At 44.4% G+C, this 26,631-nt stretch overlaps 1 protein-coding gene across 1 annotated transcript in view; it reads left to right on the forward strand.

Annotated features, from left to right (window-relative positions):
• The window catches only part of IRAK2 (interleukin 1 receptor associated kinase 2), a 66,314-nt gene that overhangs the window by 32,220 nt on the left and 7,463 nt on the right, over nt 1-26,631 (forward strand). Inside the window, exons 3-10 of the mRNA XM_063114592.1 lie at nt 2,779-2,925; nt 9,271-9,377; nt 11,351-11,545; nt 11,628-11,692; nt 14,118-14,232; nt 15,941-16,050; nt 17,611-17,806; nt 19,900-19,962. Of these exons, the coding sequence (XP_062970662.1) occupies nt 2,779-2,925; nt 9,271-9,377; nt 11,351-11,545; nt 11,628-11,692; nt 14,118-14,232; nt 15,941-16,050; nt 17,611-17,806; nt 19,900-19,962 (998 nt within the window). The remainder of the gene's footprint in view (nt 1-2,778; nt 2,926-9,270; nt 9,378-11,350; nt 11,546-11,627; nt 11,693-14,117; nt 14,233-15,940; nt 16,051-17,610; nt 17,807-19,899; nt 19,963-26,631) is intronic.

Genomic DNA, 26,631 nt, shown 5'->3' on the forward strand with positions numbered 1-26,631 from the left:
TGGGGAGGATACTTTGGGTGAAAAATATCAAGGACACATCTCAGACAGTCTTGGTAAAAGACAGAAGTGAACTGGAGCTGAGTCTAGTGAGGGATGATTCATCGACGGCCTGCTCACTCATCTGGGCCAGGGTCTCCAGGGCAAGTGCTACTCACTCTGGCTGGGAAGACTCAGTTCTAGTCACTATTTTAGCTGGCTTGCTTGCTGATTTTTTTTTTTAAGAAATATACTTTACTATGCAAATCATGCATGATCATTGTTGGAAAATTCTACAATATGAATAAACCAAAAGAAAAAATACCCCACAATATAAAATCACTGATAATCACACCCCCCAGAAATAATCACTGTTAACATTTTAGTGTATATTCTTCAGGCTCTTTTTCTCCTCACATGTAGATTTCTTCTATACTTTTACATGTATTTTACCAAAAACTGGTAATGTGTATTTGCTCTTTTGTTGCCTACCCTTTTCATTCAACAATGTGTTGTTAACACCTTTTTATGCCAATGAGTAGATCCATACATCTTTTTAGTTACTATCAAAGTGAAAAAAACCCAAGTTAAAAAAATAATGTAAATGATTCAGAATTGTGTTAAATAAAAATTAAGACTCTCATCCAGTTCTCCTTATACTCAGTATGTGGGCTGTTTAAAGAGATAACCAATATTTAAAAATATAATAACACCCACACTAATAGAGGTCCTATGTTTTCAGCCAAGCGGCTCACAGGCACTGTTTCCTTTAGTCCTCATAAAAGTTGTCCAAAGTAAACACAGCTGGGGAGTGATGGAACTAGTTTCCATTCCAGCGCCTGAACCCTAAACAGCTAAGCTATGCTGCTGCTTTTATAAGGCAGGCTTATTTAAAAGAGTATTATGTCAGTGACAGTAAAGGAAACAGAAGGAAAAAGTCACCCATAATCCCCTCCAGTCAGACTTATTTTTGTGTATTCCTGATGTCCCCCCTTCCCTGGGGAAATCATAGTGCTCACCCCTTTGTTCCTGTTTTTCCAGGGACTGAGCCATTTGCAGGGGGGACTTGGGGGCTGGGGATGGCGGTGATGACAGTGGTGTCTGAGTACTTGTGCCGTGGTCAGGTGGGCAGACAGTGAAACCAGCCTGAGGTTTGACCTTATTGGCTTGGGACAAGTGATTTTACTTGAGTGTCTATGTGCTCAAAAATAAAACGCAGATAATTCTGTTAACCTCCAGAAATAGTTGTGAAAATTAAATTAATCTGCCTGGTGCCATATGAGGGCAGAGCCATGCAAATTTAGGCATTATTATTATTGTTTTAGTCCCAAAGCTTGTGTTCGAAAAGCTAGGTCCCAGGGTAACAATTGGAGCTGTTCACAGAGACACAGTTTACCTGTTGGAATAAGTGTTGCTGGAGATATTTCATCCCAGCCTCCCTGATGCACGGTGTAAGATTAAGCAAGTCAGCAGCCTCTTCCCCAGGACTTCAGTGCCCCCATTTTTGTGGTTCCTAAACATGGGTCCACCCCAAACCACCAGAGAGTGAAGGGCTTTGAATGCAGGGCTGTAGAATTGGGGTTTTATTTGGGAGGCATTGGGGAGATAGAAGGATTCAGGCTAAGGAGGTGGACACTATCCAGGCATGGGGAGCCATAAAGCTTTAAGCAGGATTGTGACAAGGCCAGGTCTGTATTTTGTCTGCACCACGCTCAGCCAGTGAGCTAACCGGTCATCCCTATATGGGATCCGAACCTGTGGCCTTGGTGTTATCAGCACCGCACTCTCCCGAGTGAGCCACGGGCCGGCCCCGAGGTCTGTATTTTGGTAAGATGCAGCCAGGTGAGGAGTGGGGAGGCCGCCTGGACTGGAGGCAGGGCCAGCTGGAAGGGATACTTAGAGCAGCGGTGGAGGAGGGGAGAGGCAGCAGTTTCAGAGAGAGCAGCTCCAGAAGCTGACTGGAAGCCAGCGTAGACACACCCTCACAGCACCTTTGGGGTTTCCCAAGTCGGTGCAAAGGGGAGTTGATTACTCTTGAGAAGGCAGGTGACTTCTGAGAAGTCTGCCTCCTGCCTGCCTCTGGCTGTGTGATCTTAGGCAAGTCACTTAACCTGCTCAGGCCTCAGTTTCCTCATGTCTAACAGTGACAGAATGCAAAAGCATGAGGTTAATGTATGTGAAGCTGGGCTTGGGCTTGGAGCAGTTGGTCTTCAGTAGTCGTACCTGCTGTTTTAGGATTCCCATCTATCAAACAGGGAAGAATGCATGTGTTTCCACAGCGTGTAGAAGGGAAGCTGTGGGACAAACCAGAACTTTTATACCTAGAGGCTAGAGTAGGGTTTTGGAGGGATGGATATCTTTAACTTGCTCACATGTTCAGGGAAATGTATGGTCTACAAAGCCCTTTCACATCTGGATTCTCATTTCCCACCTCACAACAGCCCTGGGAGGGAGGCAAGCAGATATTATTATATTATCACCTCCACGGTATAAATGAGGAAACAGAGGTTCAGAGGAGGAAAGTGACTTATCTAAGGTCACACAGCTACTAGGGTTGGAAGCCAAGTGTGTGTGACTCAGAATGTCAGAGGTGGACCATCACAGGGGATTGTTGTGTCCAACCACCACATTTTACAGTTGGGGTGGCAAAGGCCCAGAGAGGGAAAGAAGACTCACCTGGTCACACCATAAATTTGTGGCAGAATCAGGATTAGAACCCAGGTCTCTGACTTTCACACCCAACCTCTCAATGGCTGTCCCACTTTGTGGAATAATAATACTTGCTTTCCAACTTGCTTTCAGGGAAATCAGTTCCTGAAATCAGATCTTCCATCCCAGGCTTCCCAAACACCGTGAAGTCAGGAAGACCTTTGGCAGCTTCTGTAAGAAACGCCGAGGACGAGCAGGGAAAGGGGCAGCCAATGAGGCCGAATTCTTTTCCGGACCCAGGTATTTCTAATTTCATTTCTTTTTTCTTTCTTTCTTTCTTTCTTTCTTTCTTTCTTTCTTTCTTTCTTTCTTTCTTTCTTTCTTTCTTTCTTTCTTTCTTTCTTTCTTTCTTTCTTTCTTTCTTTCTTTCTTTCTTTCTTTCTTTCTTTCTTTCTTTCTTTCTTTCTTTCTTTCTTTCTTTCTTTCTTTCTTTCTTTCTTTCTTTTTTTGTCGCTGGCTGGTACAGGAAATGCTTATTTAATTTTTAAAGCAAATGTATTTAAGGAAATGGAGATTTATAGATTTCTATACAGATATTCAGCTCAGCCTGTAAGAGCAAAAAATGGGAAACAACATTGGGGGATTGGTAAACAACAATCATGTGCTGTCAACGGTGACATAGATACGTGTATGTACTTGGAAACATGCTCACAGCAGAGTGAAGTAGAAAGGTGAAAAAAGTTGAGTAATAAAAGACTGTATACCACTTATTACTATTTTTGTCAAAAGAGAAGTAAACTCAGTAACTGAGGGCTTTCTGTGTGCCAGATACTATTCTAAGTACTTCAAAGATGTTGACTGACTTACTCCTCAGCCAACTGTATGAGTTAGGTATTATTATTATGCCCATTTTACAGATGAGGAAACTGAAGCACAGAGAGGTTAAACAACCTGGCCCAGGTCATATGCCGCTGGGCCCCTGGCACAGGTTGGCCCTGTGTGGTCTCTGGGCTGGGTTCCCGACTGCCTCAGCACCTCGTCCTTGCTGCCATGCAATGGGGAGTTGAGGGGTGCTGCCCGCCCCACCACCTTCCTTCCCCTCTCAGTCATGGGTCTGCTGTCCTATGGCACCTGAGGCACAGAGAGGAAGAGCAATTTTTTCAGGGTCACCAGAATAGGAAGTGGCTTCTGGGCCATGAGATTTGAATGCTGGCGTCCCTAACCACTGCACTTACTGCTATCCCAAAGCCTTTCAGACCACTTGAGATTTGTCCCACGCAAGGGCTTGGGGACAGTTTGCTGAATGACAAGACTCCGCCAGCAGATGACTTCCCCAGGAACAACCACTACTCAGTCCCATGTCTCTATTCTCACTGCCTCTCCCCTGGAGCCTCCTGAGTTGGGGGTCCAGTGATTCCAAATCCATGAGATCTCAGTTCATGGATGTGGTGCCCAAAGCCAGGGTCAGCATCAGCCAGAGAGGAGCAAGTATTGTGGGCTTTTGCATTAGGCAGACCTGATTTGAATCCCAACTCTGGCACTTTCTAGCAGGAGGATTACGCAGACTCTCTTTAGCTCAGTTTCTTCATCTGTAAAATGGGGATAATAATAGATCCTGTTTCATTCTGTTGTGGTGAGGAATCATACACCTCAGTGTTGCCACTTCGGAAGTGCTCACTAAATGTTAGCTGATACTAGGACCATTCCGGACACACCCCAGATAGGCTGAGTCTGGAAAATTAAACCTAGGCCAAGGACTATGGATTATTGCCTGTAGCTAAAGATAAAAAAAACCCCAAAAAACAAAAAACCCCAAAGCACAGACCTTTGATCAGCAATTAAAGATAAGGGGAAATGGTCTTAAGACCACCATAATACTGGTTGATGGCCAAAGGGAAAAATAACATTAAAATAGGGAAATTCTAAGGAAGTGCTGGTCAGGATGGAGGAGGTAACGGGTCTAGCAGTTTCTTTTGATGTTCCTCATCCAGGTTACTATAAAAACAAGTGGCTATGGTGCTGGTAACACCAAGGTCCAGGGTTCGATTCCTGTACCAGCCAGCCCCCACACCCCTCCCCAAAACAAAAAAACCCCAGGAAACAAAAAAAACCAAGCAGCTTGTCATGTGTCTCTGTCAGCCTTTGTAGTGTTTACTCTTTTTTTTTACAAAGATGACCGGTAAGGAGATCTCAACCCTTGGCTTGGTGTTGTCAGCACCACTCTCAGCCAGTGAGCGAACTGGCCATCCCTATATAGGATCCGAACCCACAGCCTTGGTGTTATCAGCACCGCACTCTCCCGAGTGAGCCACGGCTGGCCCTGCAGTGTTTACTTTCTTGAATGGCCCTTAGGTGTGAATGTGCTAAGGGAGGTTGAGATGATAAATACAATCTGCTGACAAAGACAGGTAGTCGACTCTCTTCGCCTAAGCTGAAAATAATCAGAGTAATCATTCATTTAATCAGATCACCCAAAGCCTGTCTTCTCTTGGGAGAACGCCCATGGTTCCATTGAGCCCTAAGTTCAAACCGATTATCTTTTTTTTTTTTTTTTTGGTGGCTGGTAGGTAAGGGATCTGAACCCATGACCTTGGTGTTATAAGGCTGTGCTCTAACCAACTTAGCTAACTGGCTAGCCCGATTGACTACCTCAAAGGGTTTTTGTAGGAGCAGAGGATACAGAGCCCACGTCTTGAGCCCTGGGATATTGCGACTCCCACTTGCAATAGGTGGGAAGGAGATGGGAAGAGACATGCAGGAGGAAAATATGTGAGCAGAGGAACCACAGACAGGTTATGAGCACCTCATTAAACAGATTCTTAAAGCTAGAATTCAGATACAAAGGGCTTTGAGTGCTGAAATAACCATTACAAGGCCTCAGTTATAGGAGAGGCCATTGGGCTGTCAATCAGCATCTGTTTACTTTTACACTATGTGTTTAGTTTTACCAGCTGTGGTAAAATGCTAAGTACTCCCTATGTGTCAGAGGCTGATGTTTGTGCTTTATAAATAGCATCTCTTTTAATCTGGACAGGAACTGTACAAGGAACAAACTATTATTGCTTTTTTTACAATTGAGGAAGCTCAAAGAAATGAAACACCTCACCTGAGGTCAGATCTTTGGCAATGACAGAGCCAGAACTCAAGCCAAGTCCGGTCTGATACCAAGAAAGGAGATGGGGAAGTTGTGGAGATAGAGCCGCTGGCAGCCACAGGGCAGGACACAGAGATATGGCATCACTGTATCTATCATATATTCATACCTGCAGTGACACAACTCAGCAGGACGGGATTCAGTGCATTCTGCTTAGGATAACAGATATTCTAGAAAGATGCGTGTAGGAAATGGTTTTTCTTAAGTTCTGGCACGCAGAAGTTTAACTCTCAGTGTTTTGGAAAGGACATTTATGTAGACCAATGCCTTCCCTGACATTGCTAGATAAATGAGGCGTGGAAGTGTGTCCTGGCCCCCCAGACCTTCCATGAGCATCTGTGAAACAAACACCAGACACCAAGTTATGTGCTAGGTGTAGGACCACACTGGCAGCCCGCTTTTCAGCGTTATCTCCAGTGCTAACCTTGTCCCATGGCGGGGGTGTTTGTGTGTGTGTGTTTCTTACTTTTCTTTCTCTATCGTGGAGAATTTTCAACATATACAAAAACAGAAGAAGCTGTACAGTGAGGCCCCCTCTGCCTATCACTGAGTACCAACACGTGGCCCATCTTGCTTCATCTACTATCCTGAGCTTTTTCCCTTCCCTCCCTGAGATGACTATTTTAAAACATTTTCAGATGTAAAATTTCACACACGTGCAAAAGCGAAGATCCTCCATGTTCCCATCGCCCAGCTTCAGTGGTGATTAGCTCATGGCAGACTTCTGTTGCTTGGAACTAAATCCCAGGGATATCCCTGTGTCCTTGATATAGTTCCTCCTGCTCTTGTTCTGCCCGCCCTTTGGACATACAGTGAGGGCCTTAAAAGGTTGTTGTTGAGGAGTTTCTCCCACCACAGATGGCCACCCTGAGCATGAGGAGCTGATGGGATTAGATCCCAAAGGAGGTGCGAGAGGGATGAGAAGGGTGGAGAGTACGGCTAGTGGTTCCTGTCTGATTCATCAGCCTTGTGAAATTGGTCTACATCCCTTCCCCTTTTTTCCAAAACCATAGGAATGAACAGATTCAGCTGCTCCCTGACCTAGTGGCCTTTGTATGTCACAGGAGCAAACCTCACCGATCCCCACAAGCAGAGAGGCCTGGTGTGGCCTTCTGAGCAAACTCCAGGCATCTAGTTAGACCAAAAAGTCCCAGCTTGTGGGAGGCTAGCTCTGACCTCAGAGTCACTGGGCAAAGGGAGAGGACTGAGGGATTGTGTGCAGAGAGAGCCCTGCCCTGTGGCCAGGCACTGGGGTGGCAAGAGTGGAGGGGCAGAACTCGAGGAAACAGGATGGAAGTTGAGTCAGCCTGGAGCAGTGGCTCCCAGAGTGTGGGGCCTGCATCTCCAGTGATATGTGACATCCTGGGTGTCAGGGCAATATAGACCATATGCATACATAGTGAGGGATTTCATGGATGTTGTTAAGACAAGGCTAAGTGCATCATACATGAAATAAAGTTGATTGCAAGAATATTGAGTAACTCAGAGTGAGGTAGCACAGAGACGTGGCCAATGACTGGGAGATGGGGTGAATGTGACCTCATTTTGGGGGACACAGGCCAAGGGTACTGAGCTGAGGCCACGAGAAGACAGGGCAAGGGTAAAGGTGGCCATTGGGGAAGCAGCCTTTCTGCAGGACAGGGGTCCTTAGCCAGCCAGCAGAGGCCTGCCTTAGCCTGGGTCCCCTGAGAAGCAGATGCCAAGATGGGATTTCATTAGGGCAAATACTCTGGAGAAAATGGGGAGGGTGTTGGGCAAGTCTTGGTGAGCCTCAGGCCATGATGCAGTCTCTCTCTGAGGAAGGAGAGAGGGAAGGAAGGTGGAGTGGTGCTTCCTGGCCTGCCTGTTAAGGCAGCCTCACCAGGTGTCATTTGGCCGTCAGAGTCTTGTGTTTCCCAGCACCAGTCTGCCTTGGTATCCCCTCTGCACTCAGTGCCTGGGGGAGCAGCTGTGAGAAGCATGATCTGGACGCAGATGCAGGGATAGATTAGAGTGAGTGGCCAGGGCCCTGAGTTGGCTAAGCTGCCAGCAGTTGGAGGGCTACCAAGGGAAGGAGGCTTAGGGCAGCCCTGGGTCTTGGGCTCGGGGTGATGAAACGAAGGAGCCTCAGGCCTTGTATCAGGTGAGTTTTGTTATCAGCAATTAACCTGTCTGGGTTAATGGTTTAGCAAGGCTGATTCTATTTTTGCTATGTTGCTCTTTTCAATCTCCTGAATTAATTATTTATGGTTCAGGTTCCAGCTTTAGTTACTCCTTTCTTGATGTTGTAAACCTAGGTAGATTTGTCCAGCACTTTTAGGGTCAAGGCCAGGTTCCCTCAGAAGGGCCAGGTCCCCAGTTACTAGCAGCTGTTCCTGCTGTGGGGCCCCCTGACCCCTTGGGTATTTCCAGATGATGAACCTCTGAAGCTTCTGGCCTCTGGCTAAGGCCTGCTCCTATGTGGACCAGCAATCATGTTATCTCCAGCCTGCACCAGCAGACCCCAGATTGTCTAGTTCGTCTTCAGATTAATCTTCATGTGATGCCTGGTGAAGAAATTTTACCCTCTATAACCTGACTTTTATCTGACCCTGAACTTTTCTTTAAGCCTTCTGTCTCATGAATCTTTTTTACTCACTAAGGGATGAAGAGCATGGACTCTGGAGCCACTGCCTGTGTGCCCTTGAAAAAGTTACTTACCCTCTCTCTGCCTCACGTCACCATCTTCAAAGAGGAGATGATAATGGTGTAATGAAACCTCATCTCGTAGGATTACTGTGAGGATTAGATGAGTTAATACACATAAAGCATTTAGAACAGTGCCTGACCTGACATGTTTGCTAACTAAATGTACCTGGATATTTACTTAGGGCTCCTCTGGGCCCGCCTGCCTCTGCACCTACTGGTTGCACTGCCTCAGCCCCTCCTGCCCCATATCCACTTGTCAAAAACGCTTCCCCACCTTTCAGGCTGGGTTGAATGTCACTTCCTCTGTGAAACCCTCATTGTCTCCCAACCTGCTGTGGTCTCTCCTGCCTTTAACCTCACTTTCCTATGGGATATATCCTCGAAGTATGGTCACTGCCATCCCTGCCACAGTGGAGGTTTCTTGAAGGTCGGCTTGGTAGCCAGTTCACCTCTGTGTCCTTCACTGTTCTTTGAGTGGGAGGTGGGGTGGTGCAAGGGTTAGAAGTCAAACAGATTTCCATTTGGATCCCGGCCCTGCCACTTGCTGGCTGTGTGGTCCTGCACAGTAACTCCACCTCCAGTGCCTCCCTGTCTCCACCTGTCAAATGGGATGATAAACAGGACCTATGTCATAGGGTTGTCACATGGCTTTAATGAGCTGACGCTCGAGTAGGGTGCTGACTGGTGCGTGATGGGTGTCAGGAAATGGCAGCAGTAAGCGTTTAGGGAGTAAATGAGAGACTGTCTTGGTCTGGGGATTAGATGGGGAGCTCCTCCCACTTCCTCTCCCAGGCCCAACCTGACTTACAGTCCTTCCTTTCCAGGCTTTTCTCCAGCCAGAGCCCACCAGCAGGCCTCTGTCCTGCCTCCTTCTGAAGAGGATATCCCTTATTCCTTAAAAACTGACCTCACTGCTTCATCTGATTCAAAGGTAAATCTACCCCTCTGCTTTCACCCCCAAGCCGAGTGTCCTCCAGCTTGTGAGTCCTTCTCAAAACTGCAGTCTCTCGGGCCAGCCCGTGGCTCACTCGGGAGAGTGCGGTGCTGATAACACCAAGGCCCCGGGTTCGGATCCGATATACGGATGGCCGGTTTGCTCACTGGCTGAGTGTGGTGCTGAGAACACCAAGTCAAGGGTTAAGATCCCCTTACTGGTCATCTTTAAAAAAAAAAAAAAAAAAATGCAGTCTCTTTATTCCCTGGGACTGGGTTGGGGGTTGGGGAGAAAGGAGACCCACTGAATTATTCCAAGCAAGACTGGAAGCACAGTTGGGGAGGGGCGGTGCACTTTAATGAACACTCATTTTAAATGGGTTTTTCTACTATTTGTGTTTAAATGAGAGATGAGTTGATAATTGGCATCCCCCACCCCAAATATATTGGTTACAATAGTCATCTGCGTATAGACTGTCCTTCTCCCCTTTTTTCAACTCAGTTGTCCTGTATTGAGTAACTCAGTCTGAATTATCCTGAATTTTTTTCTTCTTTTCCAGCAGCTGGCTGGTATGGGGATCTGTACCCTTGACTTTGGTATTATCAACCCCATGCTCTAACCTACTGACCTAGCTGGCCAGCCAGAATTATCCTGAATTTTGAATGGCTTGGGTCTAGGGCTGCATTATGACTTTTGTGGGTCTTAGGTACTTTTGCTTTCATGGGCCCTTTCCTTCATTAATTAAAAACTCCACAATTACATTTTATGACTGCATTGGTACGAAGATGAATATAATGAAAGCTGCACTAAAAATGAAAACATTTTCTTTGCCTCTAAAAGTTCATTTATTTTCTTGTGATTATTTGATTTATTTAGTTATGGCAGCTGGCTAGTATGGGGATCTGAGCCCTTGATCTTGGTGTTACCAGCACCATGCTCTAACCAGCATGTGAGCTAACCAGCCAACTCCTATTTTCCTGTGATTTTAAAAGAAATTAAAATGTTTTCAGGGCCCCCAAAAGTGTTATGAGCTCCAGACATTGTGCATCTGGTGTCTGGCAGGGAGAAGCCAGCTCTGCGTGGGTTAATGAAGATTTTCTGGTTAATGAAGATTTTCCATAAAGAAAACTTTCTTGAGCAGGGTTTTTGCTTTTAATGATTAATCATTTTCAAAGGTAATTTAATAACTTGGGAGAATGATCATGGTATAATGTTAAGTGAAAACACTAGAAATCAAACTGTGTGTGCAGCATGATCCCAATTTTGTTAAATAAATACTAATATATCTAATTGGCAGGAGATACAATAAACTGTAATAGCAATTAAGTGGATAATGGCATTATGGGTGATTTTTCCCCCTAATTTTCTAAAACTGTTAATAAGAGCATAAAATTTAAATTTACATACATCTTTTTAAAAAGGGAAGTTATTGAAGCAGAGCTGCTTTTCATAGGCTTACATAACATGCAGTCTCCAAAGCTCTGAGAATTGTGTTTATATGAACCTATATCCTACTTCCCAGGAATCTAGAGGCCCAGCATCTATGCTATGTATAGGACTGAGGACACAGAGCTTGGACATTGACCAACTGTGTTACCCCACCTCAGCTCTTTGACCCCCTAGTTGCTCACCTCTGTAAACTGAAAAAAAGAAGATGTCAAAAAAAAGGAGACATCAGCCATGTGCCAGTAATACTCATATCTTCAAAATTATCCTCCAGGGTACTATTGTTATCTTCATTTTGCTGATGAGGAAATTGTGGCTCAGGCTAAAGAACTCACCCAAGGTCACAGAGCAAGTTAGAGGTGGAGCTGGGATTTGAGCTCTGGTCTGTCCGTGTCCTTTTTACCTTTCCTCACTTGATAAGATGATCCCCTCCACCCCTTTAACTCTGGTGTTCCAAGACCCCCTGAGTAGCAGGGAAAGCGAACTTCCATAGAAAACTTTGTCTCTTCTCTCTGAACTCCCAGGATTTCAGCACCTCCATTCCTAAGCAGGAAAAACTTTTGAGCCTGGCCGGAGAAGGCCTTTTCTGGAGCGAGGCAGATGTGGTCCAGGCAACTGATTACTTCAACCAAAACCACAAAATCAGCGAGGGTGCCTTTGCTGACGTCTACAGAGGGCAAAGGCACGGGACGCCATTTGTCTTCAAGAAGCTCAGAGAGGCAAGCACTTCTTGGTTTCTAAGAGGGGTGGAGGCTGCACAGGTGAGGCTAGATCTTCATGTTCCAATGTCTTTTTCCACAGACAGCTTGTTCAAGTCCAGGATCAGTCGAAAAATTCTTCCAGGTGGAGGTACAAATCTGTCTTAGGTAAGCCTCACCTTTGGAAAACACTTTGTTTAATAATAATGATAGGTAAGCTTTATGTAGTGCTTCCTATGTGCCAGGCATATTTTAAGTACTTGATTGTATGTAAACTCATTTAATCCTCATAAGAACTCTATAATGTTAGCTACTATTCTCATGTTGTTTTACAGATGGAAAAATTGAGGGACAGAGAGGTTAAGTGTCTCATCTAAGATCACACAGCTAGTATGTGGCAGAGCTGGATTTTAGCCTACATGGTCTGGCTCCAGAGTCCATACTTTTTCAGTGTAGCAATTATATGCATAGATTAGAACTATAAAGGAATCTTGGCTCACTCCAACTCCTTTCTTCCAAAGGGGAAGAAATCTTTTTCTATATCATTTTTTGACATAGACAGAGACTTATTGATTCCAACTCTAATGGCAAATCCATCTTAAAATCTTAGTCTTCTCAGAGCAGGGGTTGACAAATGAGGACCCAATGGGGCTAAATCTGGCCCACCTGTGTGGTACAGCCTGAGAGCTAAGAATGGTTTTTATATTTTTATTTATTTTTTAATTATTTTTTATTTTTTTACTTTTTGCATCTGGCCAGTTTGGGAAACCGAATCTGGTTTTTACATTTTTAAGTACTTGAAAAAAATAAAAAGAAGATTAATATTCCATGACACATGAAAATTATATGAAATTCAGATTTCAGTGTTCATGATAAAGTTTTACTGGAACACAACCATGCTCATTCATCTCCCTGTTGTCAATGGCTGCTTTTGTGCCATAGCACACAACTGAGTAGTGGCGACAGAGATCACATGACTGCAAAGTCTAACCAGCCCTTTACAGAAAAAGTGTGCTGATCCCTGGTCTAGCACAATAAGGGCCTTCAAAAGTTTTTCTCAAGTCTGCTTATTTTACAAATGGGGAAACTGAGGCCAGATAAGTGAAGTGAGCGTTACAGTCACAGAGGTGGGTATGGACTGGGAAAGAGAAGGAAGAACTGTTTGGAGACCTGGGGACTTGTGCTGGCTCTATTATCACTGACTGATGAACTTAAAAATGCATATGACACCAGCTGTCATTTCTCCTTGGCAAGTCTCTGTCTAGGCTTCCTCTGTTGATGTGCAACCTTGGGTAACTGCTGCATGATTATTGTAGAGTATTTTAAGAAGTAAAGATAATTAATATAAGAAAATAGAAATCACTTGTTTTCCACAGCACCTGTAAATAACCACTACTGTATTAATATTTTGATATATTTTCTTTAATACTTTCTCTATTCATGCATGTGCATGAGTACATGTGTGCATAAACACATATATACACACACACTTAATCGAAATTGGAAGTACAAGTATAATTCCTTTTCTACTTTGGCATAGTGGAGTTGGCAGTCACTCTTTCATTGATTCAAGAAATGTGAGTAGTCAAGCCCTTTCCCAGGCTCTTGGGGTGCAGACTTGAAGCATACACACCCCCTGCCTTGGAGAAGTTCATGGTGCAGTGGGGAGACTGACATGAAAATAACTGAGTATGAGAATTGTGAAGTAGGGTGGCTTGGGGGACATGGAGGAGGGCAGAGAGTAGGAGTCCACTTCCAATAGTCCTGGGGAGATTGGTTGGGGTTCTGACTCAAGGAAGAGGGAAGGGGAATGAAGGGGACATTTTGAAAGCTGTTTATGATGGTGAATGGTGACTAATTAGATGTGGGAGGTATGGAGGCTTCTAGGAAACTGGATGGGTGGTGGTACTCTTTGCCAAGATAATAAATATAGGCAGAGAAGCAGGTTTGCAACTTGTTGAATCTAGGATAATGGTCACCTGAGCCCTGGGATGCAACTGGACATTCAGGGTTGGAGCTGAGGGTGGGGCTGGAGGTATTAGGAGTGTCCCTCACAATAGTAGGAGGTACCTGGAGAAGCAGCAGCAAACAGAGCGAGATAAGGAGCTTTGTTTCAGTGCAAAGCAAAGGAGGAAGGTCTTAGTGGAAAAGGCCAAGAAAGAGTGATAAGAGAGTCAGGAGGGAACAGTGACTCAGAACCCAGTGGGAGAGTATTTTTGGGGAAGAACCCCAGCCCTGGCATTAGACAACCATGGAATCTGGTCCTGGCTTCACTCTTAGTGAGTTTGTGACATAAGACAAATTCCTTAATCTCTTAGTCTCTGTTTCTGGATGTGGGGCAGTTAAGGTGTCATATGCTGCAGAGCAGTAAAGCAGAATGGGGAAACTATACTTGGAGCTCCTTGAAGGCAGGCAGTTTTCATCTTTCTATCCTGGTACTGTGGCCTTAGGTGTCAGAGCATTTGGTACCTGGAAGGTGACTAGTGGCCTTGGGGGTGGAGAATGCAGAAGAGAGGTGGAAGGTGAGGAAGTAGATCAGTCTGATTATTCTTTCTGTCTGACTCCTCACCCCTGCACTGGTGCCTGATTTCAGATGCTGCCACCCCAACATCTTACCTGTGCTGGGCGTCTGTGCCGGAAGACAGTTTCACAGCTTGATCTACCCCTACATGGCAAATGGTTCTTTACAGGACATACTCCATGGTCAGGTATGGGACTTGGTCGTGGTCAGAGAACAGGACCAGGCACCACCCAGTTAGGGATTCAAGGGAAAGCTTCAAGGAGAGAAGTTGGGCCAGGATAGATAAGATCTGGCTAAACATTTTCAGGAAACCTATAAAAAAATTATCTGACAAGAGGCATTTCATTCAAGACAAGAGCAAGACAGAGGTATCCCATAGCACTAATTTTGCTGATCATTGTTCTGGAGGTGTTAGCCAATGCAGTTGGATAAGAAAAAGAATTAAGGGCCGGCCCGTGGCTCACTCGGGAGAGTGCGGTGCTGAGAACACCAAGGCCTCGGGTTCGGATCCCATAGACGGATGGCCGGTTCGCTCACTGGCTGAGCGTGGTGCTGACAACACCAAGTCAAGGGTTAAGATCCCCTTACCGGTCATCTTTTAAAAAAAAAAAAAAAAAAAAAAGAAAAAGAATTAAGAGGTAGAGTATAGAAAAGTGGAGGTGAATATTTGCTGTAAATGTTATTCCAGTATATAGCTATTTGCTTGTGTATTTATGGAATATCTTTGGAAAAATACACAAGAAACTGGTACATTGGCAGCCTCTGGGGAGGAGAACTAGGTAGCTGGGGCATAGGATGGGAAGGGAACTTTTACTATATGCACTTTTCTACCTTTAGAGTATTAGATCATATGAATATAATACCTATTAAAAATATGTAATTTTTAAAACAAACCTGCTTACAAAATCCTCAAATAGAGGAGAAAGAGTTATTCCACAACAGAAAGATTGCTTCCCTTGGCAGGGACTGGACAAAGCAGTTATTGATGATTTACTCATGATCATTAGCTTTTCTGAGCTCTCACTGTGTGTGAGACACCATGATAAATAAAGAATTTACATGTGTCATCTCCCTTGTACAACCAAAGAGGTTTCCCCCATTTTGCAAAGGAGGGGTTTCTGGCACATAGAAACAGCAGCTTGCCGAAAGGAGCATAACTGACAGATGTCAGGCCAGGGTTTAAATTGGGTCCATCCGGCTCCAGATTTCAGTGTTTTTGAGAGGAAATCTATTAGGGGGTTGTCCAGGCCAGTTTTTAGAGGATGGGAGACCTAAGACAAGGTTTGAAAAATAGATGGTGATTTAGCCTGGAGGATTCGGTCTTAGAACAACAGTGGCAGCACCTGGGAGCAAGGGGGAGGCTTTAGCCCACCCCACAATCTCCAGCAGAGCTTGTGAATTTCCCCCCAATATACATAAAATTGGTATTAGGCCCATGTGCTTGGTGTACAAACACAAACTCCCTAGCTCCTCTTCCAGCCATCCCTCCTAGAGAGAACTTCCAGAGCTGCCACTGTAATAGTCATGATAAAAATTATTGCTGTTTATTGAGCGCCTACTGTGTGGCAGACACTATGCCAGGGCCATACCATATACTTCCTTGAATCCTTACAGCGACCCTAAAACATTTCTGTTTTATACCTGAAGAAACCGAGGCTCAGAGACATTAAATGTCTTTTCTGAAGTAACACAGCTAGTGCATGTCTGAACTGGGATTTACACCTAGATCTCTCTGATGTCAAAACCCATAGTACTGTGCCAGTAAACCATGCCAGCTGAGCTCTGTTGCAGAAGACATGAGGTGCGGGGAAAACACAGGAGCCCAGGATCCTGCCATCAGGACTTTAAAAAGGCACAATTGTGACTATTTCTCTTCTTTCTTTTCCTTCTCTTAGAGTGGTTCTGACCCCCTCCCATGGCCCCAGCGCATCAGCGTCTGCTCAGGGCTGCTTCGTGCTGTCAAGCACTTGCACAGCCTGGAGATCATCCACAGCAACATCAAGAGGTGAGAGAGTTGGGACAGACCCTGCCAAGGGCCTGGGCTGCAAGGATGAAACCAATCTGTTCCTGGGTCTCCTTCCTCTCTCTCTCTCTCTCTCTCTCCTCTTTGCTTTTCTCTCCTCCTCTCCCCTCCCATGGGTATCTTCTTTCTTTCTTTGTTATGCCCTCAAAAATCAGTGTTTCTGGGTTGTGCTGTGCCTGTGATCATTCTCAGCAGGAACTGCCCACCTGGCACAACATTCATCTTCTTGAGCTGCCATTTTCCCAACAAGCCCTCCACACCCTGGTGCATTTCACTGTCCACTCAGAAGCTGGCTTGGACCCCATTCTCAAGCTTTGGACCATGTCTGCCGAGCCCCCTGGGATTTTGAGCTCCTCGTTCAGGGTCTTCTTGGAGACCTGTCCCCTGCTTGTATATCTGTAGGTGATAGCATGTTGTCAGGGAGGCTTTCTGCAGGTTAGGCCTGTACCCCAGAATCTTAGTGCTATGCATCCAAGAATAAGAGAACCCCACTGGGGGACAGGCAGCATGGAAAGAGATTCCAGAAGCTACCGGAAAATCTAGCAGAACTGGCCCTGGAACCATCGTACTCACACTTCCCCAAAGTTCTCTCACCATTTGGCACATGTAAGACCTTTCGTCTTTTTTCTCCCCTAATTTTTGTTTCATTGCATCAATGAGTGTAATAGCAAGAAAGGAAATGAAAGGGTGGGAGGTTGCCACTCACCTACCCCCTGACTCATCAGCTGGCCACTATTTTTTATTTCTTTTCAGTCCCTGTCCACACAAATCCTTAGCCCTAAGGTAGCACGGTTGCCTGGTTACCAATTCATATTGTGTTTTTTCCCCTTCATTGAAACATGGTGAACACTTCCCCACATTGCATATCCTCATGTTTTTAGTGGCTTCTTAGTCTTCCATTGAAGGGATCTGCCCATGATTTACTTACCACTCCTGATAGTGTGTGCTGGAATCGGTGTCTCCTTTTTAAAATACTGTTTGGAATTAGTTCTACGCTGAATATTTTTACACATGCAGGTTAGCTTTTTTTTCCTTTGGAGTACTTTCTCAGAGTTCACTCCCATGGGTTAAATGACTGGGTCCAAAAATATTTTTATTGCTCTCTTCTTATTCCCCCAAATCTGGGCAGGTTTAGTTAGTTACAAAGGATGCTGGCATTTAGATTTGCATCAGGCAGGCCAGAACTGGGGGTTGGAACAGTTTTGGCAGAGACCGAGCCAGCATAACGATGGCATTGGCAAGCTGAGGCCCATCAGGGTTGACATCTGTGGGGATCAGGAAGGCTGCACCTCTTTGGCCACATTCCTGGCACCCCAAGACTAATTCTTAACTCCATCCCCGTTTGCTGGAGGGAATGGGCCCCTGATGTCTCCCTTTCCCTGTCAGGCTGGTTCAGCAACTCCATGTTGAGGGTCTTCAGTGACCCTCCAACTTGCAGGGGCTGACATGCTCACTGCTAAGTTGTTTTCTAAAAGGGTCTCTGTGGTAACCTCTTAATATCCAGCTTAAAATGAGAAGGGTTCTCTGCTTGATTTTCCACAGCTCCAATGTTTTGCTGGACCAAAATTTCATCCCCAAGCTGGCTCATCCAATGGCTCACCTGTGTCTCGTCAACAAAAGGTCAAAATACACCATGATGAAGACCCACCTTTTCCAGGCTTCAGCTGCATATCTGCCAGAAGATTTCATCAGGGTGGGGCAGCTGACAGAGCGCGTGGACATCTTCAGCTGTGGGATAGTAAGTGCATCTTTCAGGCCTGCACTTTCCTGTCCTTCCACAGTTCCTTTGTAAGCACAGGATGTGGTAGGGAGTATAGATATGTCCAATCAACATGCAGCAGGTACTGGCAGGCTATGGCCCCTAGGCCATATCTGGCCCATGGCCTTTTTTTTTTTTTTTTTTCTTCTTCTGACCGGTAAGGGGATCACAACCCCCAGCACGGTGTTGTCTGCACCACGCTCAGCCAGTGAGCGCTCTGGCCATCCCTATATAGGATCCGAACCTGCGGTCTTGGTGCTACCAGCCCTGGCCCATGGCCTTTTAAAAAAAATTTTTATTTATCATTATATAATGTAATTGATTTTCATGGCCCTTTACCAATTCCTCCCTTTCTTCCCTCTCTCTCCCCCTTTCCCATCCCCTGCAACCTCAGTTCTGTTCTCTTCACTTAAAAAGTTTAGTGAATTATTTTGATTGTTGTATCTTTTTTTGTTTTGTTTATTTTTGTTAGCTCCCACATATCAGCACCACACTCTCCTGAGTGAGCCACGGGCCGGCCCATTAGCTCCCACATATAAGTGAGAAAATGTTGTATTTCTCTTTCTGTGCCTGGCTTATTTCACTTAACATAATTTTCTCAGTTCATCCATGTTGCTGCAAATGGCAGAATTTCATTCTTTTTTACTGCAGAGTAGCATTCCATTGTGTTAATATATCATATTTCCCTTATTCGCTCGTCCGATGAGGAACATTTAGGTTGGTTCCAACGTTTGACTACTGTAGATAGAGCTGCAAACAGTTGCACCTTGGGTCTTACCCTGTCTCTTCCACTCCAGCCTCAAACTCTGCACTTCTTCTCTCTGACCACGGTCTCCTGTCCTTCCACTTTCTGCCCACAGCTTGACATCTATATGCTAGGTTTCACTTCCCTCTGCCTCCCAGTCCAGTCAGGTGTGTGGTTTCCTTGCCTCCTTCCATTCCACTGGGAGTTGTTCAGTGAAGCTCAGCAGGGCGGGCGTAGGCTCTTGCTCCTTTAAGAACCATGGGACTCCCTAGGTCTGGGCCACTAGGCACTGTGGCCCAGACCCAGCTCAGTTACTTTCAGCTGTGTGACCTACGCTGCATCACCTCTGTCTCTGGGCCTCAGTTTTGTCTTCTGTAAAATGGGGCTAATGATATATATGGAGATTAATGGGATAATGTATATAAACTGGTTAGCACAGTACTACCATATCAAGGATATTACTGTTACTGTGGTTATTATTGTTTTTATTCCTACCCTCAGCCATCATTCCTGGTTTCTGTATACTCTCGACTTTCTGTCTCAGCTTTTGGTGTTAGTATTGACTTCCTCATTTGTTCATCCCTTCGCCATCCATTCATTCATTTATTGATTGCCCACTGGCTCCTTCCACCCCTTTTCTTAGCCCTGCCACTGGTGGATGGGAATGATTTTGAATGTTGGTTCCTCCTGTGGGGAGCACAGTGCATTTCTCAGTGTTTTTTGGTGAGCACTAAATGACGTCCGTAAAGGGCTGGGCACAAAGTCTGGGGTGTGGAAGAGGTGATGGAAATGTTTGTTCATTTCCCCTTGTTCTCTCCCTTCCTGTCACGACAAGGCTTCTGACCCACTTGTGCAGGGGTGCCCTCTGCTGCCCACTCCTGGCTGCTGCCACTGTGTTGTTAAAAAATAGCATGTGTGCATATATATTTATATATATATAAAACTTGCAGTTACAGATTTCTTTGTTCCTTTTCCATTCCTACTACTTCACTTGACTAGCCTTAAAAAAATAAAAAAATAATTAAAACTTAGGACAGTACACATACATATGCACACATGAGTTTTTGGATTCCATCCTCCCTGCCTTGCTGCCAGTTAATTAGAACCTTCCGCTGGCAGCTGGGTAACATCTTTAGTTGGAGGAGGTGTTTAGTGCTGTTCCCACGTCCCAGATTTTGGGTGAGTGTCTCTGCTGGCAAATGACAGAGCGGGGCCTGGAGCTCAGTTTTTGCTACTGAAAAGAAGCTTCTCTCTTGGTCAGAATCTCCTGCCTGACCTTGTGCATGAGTGTCTGAACTGTGCTAACTCCATGTTCTATTCTTTTCAGGTATTAGCCGAGGTTCTCACTGGCATCCCTGCAATGGATAATGACCGAAACCCAGTTTACCTGGTAAGTGAACCAATCACATCTGGCAGTGGAGGGGGAAGTACATTTGGGCCTCACAGCTACGTGGATAGGAAGGGCAGGGACCTCGAATCTAACCATTTTATACATGCTAATGAGTCCTCCATCCAGGCTTTGATTTGCATCTCTGCAGAGTAGCTTTAACCTCCCATCCCCACCAACCAGACAACAATCGCTTTTTCATGCGAATAGAATGTAGGATGTTTAGGGAAACCCATTTCTTCTCTATATGTCATGAAATTAGATAGGGTTTGTCCTCAAAGTGGTAAAAGTTATTTCAGCTCTTCAAAACAGGTTCATATAAGAAAAACAATTATTTCCATTTTGTAGGTCAAAGATCTGAGATTTAAAAAAAATAATAAATAAAAATATATATATATCCATTTCAATAATATAAAAACATAGCCTGACTCTGTATTAGATACTTTACGTACATTGTCTTTCTAAATCATCTCAAAATTTCCATGGTAGGGTTGTTATGTTTGTCTACAGATGAAGAATGCAGCCTCTGAGATTTATGTGAGATCTCAGAGTTGCTAAGTGTCAGAGATGGACTTCTGAGTCAGGCCTACCAGATTCCAGATCCTCAGTTCTTAACCACAACACTTGCTTGAGTGTTTCTCTTGACTGTCCGGTTACACGGATTCAGTATTATCCTCCTCATTTTACGGCTGAGAAAACAAATGGAGGCCAAGGAGAAGTGACTTGTCTAGTGGCCCCCAGTGAGATCAGAAGTGGAGCTGGGATTTGAACCTGTCTTCTGCAGAGTTCCAAATCTTGTGCAAGCTCTAGTCCTCTTTATCAGTGAGAGGGTTCACTTTTCTGACTGGACAATGAGACCATTGGAACAGCCAGCTTTTTTGGGTGGCCGGGCCTCCAGAGCATCCCCTGGGCTCTGGGTGGGGAGGCCTGTATGCAGAAGAACATGACTTATCTCTTTGCTGAACTCTGTGGGCTCTGTTCCTTTGGGGCCCTAGATGCCACATGCTGCAAAGAGGTTTGGGCCATTCGGATGTGGTTTGGGGCTGTTTGGGACAGTTTCTCATCTACTGACTAGTTTCTGAAGATGCATTCCCCAGCAGTCCTCTGGGGCTCCCTGGACAAATGTCACAGGAGGAGAAGGCTTTTGAGGTACTTATGAAATTTTCTAGGTTTTGTTTGTTAATGGCATCTAAAAATGTGGAGGATATCATTTTTTCAAAATCTAGTTTCTTTCTCTTCCTCTAGACCCGAATATTGTATCTCATCCTGTCTTGTTGTGGAACATGCAATCTGATGGGCAATCAAGATTCGAGTCAGAGAGGAAAGCTTGCTGACACCTCCAGGGTCCAGGGTGGGAGGAAGCAGCCCTCCTGCCATGCTCAGGGGACAGTTAGTTGCCACGGTTTCCTGAGGACATTTGGTGGTTTGCATTAAAATTAAAAATGCATGTGCCCTCTAAATGCAGCAGCTTCATTTGTGCACTAGAGAAACATGCACACAATGACCTGATGAACAAGGATGTTTACTGTAGCATTATCTATAATAGTAAAGCACTGCAGACAAATATCTGTCAATGGGGAAGTGGATAAAGAAATTATGATCCAATGAAACATACCACGGAATACCAGCCCCTGGCAACTACTGATCTAATTTTTATCTGTATACTTCTGTCTTTTTAAGAGTGTCATAAATGGAATCGTAAAGTTTGTATCCATTTGTTTCTGTCTTCTTTCACTTAGGGTGTCTTTTGGGGTTCATCTTTGTTGTTGCATGTGTCAGTGGTTTGTTCCTTTTGGTTGCTGAGGAGTGTTCCATTGTATGGATATATGACAATTTGTTTATCTGTTCACCAGTTGCTGGACACGTGGGTTATTTCCAGGTTTTGGCGGTTCTGAATAAAGCCAATGTAAATATTCTTATTAAAAAACAAAAATGAGAAAGACATATATGTTCTGACAGGGACATATCTCCAAGTGAAAAAAGAAAGTTCAGAACAGTACATGTAGTATAATTTTGGTAAAAATAGATGAATGAATAAAAACATATATATATATTTTTTTATCTGTAAATTGGGATGATAATAGTACCTACCTGATAGGGCATATTGAAGGTTAAGTAATATGTGAAATCCCTAAAAGCGTGTCCAGAATGTTTTGAGCACAATATATGTTAGCTATTATTACTATTATTATTCTAATAGCTCTTAGGATATTGCTTGCTAATATTATAGTTATTATATATAAGTAGATATATAGCTCAATCATTGTAGCTGTATGGCAGGAACTAATATAATAATATAATCCAAACTATTTGCAGGGGTTGCCTTTGGAGAGTGAAAATGAGGGGAAAGTTTTTAACTTTTGCCCCAAAACTTTTACCACTTTTGTTTTCATTTTTAAAAACTTTTTATAATAATAATGTTGCTTTTGTAATAACAATTTCTATTTAATTAACATTTTAAATTCAAGTACTCCACACACCTGGCTTAGAAAACCCAGCAGCACAGGGCAACAACTCCACGCCTCTGTCCTCCCCTTCCCTGTTCTCCTCTCAGAGATGGCTTTTTATCATGGACAATTTCAAACATACACAAAAGTAAAGAGAAGAATATAAGGAATCCCCAGATATCCATCCCATCAATTATCGACATTATGCTTTTCTTATGTCTTCTTATGCACCCAGAAAACTTTTTTTGTGTGTATTTTATTTTATTTTATTTTTTATTTTTTTTTAAAAGATGACCGGTAAGGGGATCTTAACCCTTGACTTGGTGTTGTCAGCACCACGCTCACCCAGTGAGCTAACCGGCCATCCCTATGTAGGATCCAAACCCGTGGCCTTGGTGTTATCAGCACCACACTCTCCCGAGTGAGCCACGGGCCGGCCCTTTTTGTGTGTATTTTAAAGCAAATCCCAGATACTATGTCATTTCATCCATGAAATATAGTTATTTTCCTAATTCCTTAATATCATTTAATATCCATCCCATATTTCGATTTCCCAAATTGTCTGAAAAGCTGTTTTTGAAGGTGGTTTGTTGGAAACCAGATCCAAAGAAGGTCCACATATTACTTTGGTTATGTTTCTTAGGACTCTGGTTCTCTCACAGCACTTCCACACCCCCGTTTTCTTTCTGTATGTCATTGAGTTTTTGTATAAAGTGGGCTGTTTGTCCTATACGGACAGTCTCACATTCAGGGGTTGCTGATTACGTCATTGTGGTATTCTTCACTCATTTCTCTGTGCCTTATGTTTCCTGTACCCTAGCAGTTAGCTCTTGATACTTATTTAGGTTCACGTTCAATGCTTTTGTCAAGAACACTTCCTTGAGGTGCTGTGTGCATGCGTTACAACATGGGGTGTGCAGCCTGTCGTTCTACTTTGAATGCTAAGACTGATCAGTGGGTTTGGGGGAGTTGCCTACTCCTCCACTGTAAGGTCCCCTGTCATCCTCTGGCTGTGTGTTCTCAGTGTCTCTTTGTGGCAGCTGCTAGCTGAGATCCATCATTTCATTAGGGGTAGTGTCAGGGTAATTGCTTTTAACAGTTTCTGCTTCTGTTTCGATGGCGGGAACCTCCATATCTGTAAATAGTATGCTTCTACTCTTATTTATTGAGGTATCCACTTTGAGTATCATTATACTTTTTTTTTTTTTATTTATTTCATTTATTGAATCAAAATTGATCATACATGTTTTTGGGGTTCAACATTGAGATATGTTGATCAAATCAATATTACTAGCATATATATTGTTACAAATCATCATTATTCTTTATGCCCCTTGTCTAATCCCCCATCCCCTTCTCACTCCCCCCTCTCCCCTCTAATTACTCTAGATTTCTTCTCTCCTGAAAGGATAATGGTTACTTTGTTGATTTGTTGCCTAGATGATCTGTCCAATGCTGAAAGGTGTGATCAGGTCCCCCAATATTATCATAGTGCAGATGCTTCCTCTGTCACTCTGAAATGGGCTTTGTGGAGAGAGACATCCTCTTTTTTCTTTATCTCTGCTGGTGACTCTCCTTGTGTCAATGCACTCCAGTGGTTGGTGGACCATCTGCGTGGTGGTTGTGGTGTCTAGTTGCTTTCACAGCAGCCATGGTTGTTGTGGTGGGCTACCCACACAGAGGTGATGTTTTTGGCATGTTCCTTGGTGCTGGCAGTGTGCCTGGTTGTGGGGTTCATCTGGTCCCCAGATCCATGCCTCGGGTCACCGGGTGGGCCCCAAGGTGCTGGCGCAGTGTGCCTGGTTCTGGGAGGGGGGGTTCAGGCCCCAGCTTCAAGCCTCCGGTTCCCAGGCAGGCCCCAAGGCACTGGTGGTGTGCCTGGGCCAGAACTAATTTTTTGTCCTTTGCTTATTTCTAAAACGGGGGAACTTCCTGTGGGAACCAGTACTTGAGCTGTGTGGTTGAGCTAAATTGCTGCTTTGCTGCTGTTTCCCTAGGGAAGGCTTTTTGTGCAGCTCAAGGTTTAATGGTTGACCTTATAGGTACTTCTGGGTCTCCCGAGACTCAGTGCACCTGGGTTGTGTAGAAACTCTGATCTGGGCCTCAGTTTTTTCATCAAACTGCACCCCTTGCAATTCTGCATTCCCAACCAGTCTCCTCTGAGTGGTTCTGCACTGATTGGGGGGTGGATCAGCTGTCCTTGCTGTGTCCCAGTGTTCTCCTGTGATTGGGGGAATGGATCGGCTGTCCTTGGTGTGTCACAGTGTTCTCCCGGTGGGCCCATCTCCCCCACTGCTCATGCTCCAAACATTTCCCATGGGGTGGGTCCTATGCCGGTCCCTTGCGATGACTCACCGGCCTCTGAATGGCTCCCCTTTTTCAGCTGTCCTGGCTCCTTGCTCCTGCATTGGTCCATGGGAGCGCTGTTAGTGGTTTTGCTGTCCCGGGGGCTGCCAAGGCCCTTTTCTCCCCTGCTGCCTCCAAGTAACGCCATCTGAAAGGCTCAGCTGCAGCTTCTGCTGGCTCCTGCTCCATGCACTCAGCAGTTCCAGCATTAAAGCAGCTGTGGCCCGAAATGCTCAGAGCAGTTTTTTCTTTCTCTTATCGTGGTTGCTCCTGCCTTCATAAACTCTGTAGGTCTCTCCTCCTCTTACCCTGAGCTCCAGCTTGGCTGATGTTAATATTTTTATAGTTGTAAATTGGTTGATCTGTGGGAGAGAGTGACACTGGGGACTGTCTATTCTGCCATCTTGACCGGAACTCCCATTTTACTTTTTAAAAACATAAACATTTAAAAAGCAAAGCACAGGGCCGGCCCCATGACTCACTCAGGAGAGTGCAGTGCTGATAGCACCGAGGCCGCGGGTTCGGATCCCATATAGGGATGGCTGGTGCGCTCACTGGCTGAGCATGGTGCGGACAACACCGAGCCAAGGGTTGCGATCCCCTTACCAGCCAAAAAAAAAAAAGAAAAAAGCGCACACAAGAGAATTATACAAAAGGGTCAGAAGCTCAACCCTTGCCAGCTACAGGATTTTACTCTGCAGCTATTGAATTTCTGGTGGTGTCAGGCATGTAGGTGTCCTGGGATCCTCAAATAACCCATTTGCTGGATGGGGAAGCTGAGGAAAGGTGGGGACTGTTTTATTTTGTTTCATTTTTGAAGCAAACATCACAACCCATGGCTGACCATAATCTTTTTTTCCGAATTGTAAATGTATTTGTATGAAAAATTGCATAAAATAATTAATTTTACATTTAATGTCACATCTATTAAAAATAATAAAATTATACGAAAAGATGTATGTAACTTAACCAAAAATAAGTTAGTATGTACAATTTATGAAAACATTTATGAGACATTTACTATGTGCCAGGCAGTGTGGTAGGTGCTGGGGGTACAGTGGTGACCACGATAAGGTTCCTACCCTCATGGTACTTTGATTCTAGTGGTGGAGAAGAAATGATATTCTAATAAACAAAAATGTATATTTCCTATGCTATGAAGAAACTAGAATAAGAGTAGGAAACAGAGTGAAGGAGTGGGGAAGGGCTATTTTAGGTTGGGAAGGCCTCTTGGAGAAGGTGACATCTGAGCAGAAACCTTAATGAAGTAAGGGAGCAGGACATAGTAAACTTGAAGGGAGGTGCATTCCAGACACAGGGAAGAGCAAGTGCAAAGGCCCTGAGGCAGGATGAGCTTAGGGGTTTCCAAGAACAGAAGGAAGCCAGCCAGAGTGGTTGAGTGCAGTGAGGTAGAGGGACAGAGGAAGGAGATGAGATGAGCAAGGCCAGCAGGTGCCAGACTGTCACAAAGTCTGGGGTTTCTGAAGGGAACAGGTAAGAGATGGTAAATACTGTATTATAGAATATCAGGAACTCTTGATGTTAAAAACACACGCACAAAACTTTTAACCTTCATTTTTGTAATTGTAAATGCAAAACAGTTTGTAGAAAATTTGGTAAATATAAGAAAGTATAAAAAAGAAAACAGAACGATGCTTGGAGATAACAACTGTTAATATTTTGCAACCTGCCCTCTGATCCTTATTTATGTGTTTATATTATTAATATATTTAAATAGATATTTATATTTTATATTATTCATAGCATGGAATTTCATTAGACTTATTTTATTATGAAATATACTACATGTAATACACATACCATATAGTATGTAACAAAGTAGATTGAAATATATATAAACATTATAAAATTAATACAT

The sequence above is a fragment of the Cynocephalus volans genome, chromosome 11, assembly GCF_027409185.1.
Source record: "Cynocephalus volans isolate mCynVol1 chromosome 11, mCynVol1.pri, whole genome shotgun sequence".
NCBI lineage: Eukaryota > Metazoa > Chordata > Mammalia > Dermoptera > Cynocephalidae > Cynocephalus > Cynocephalus volans.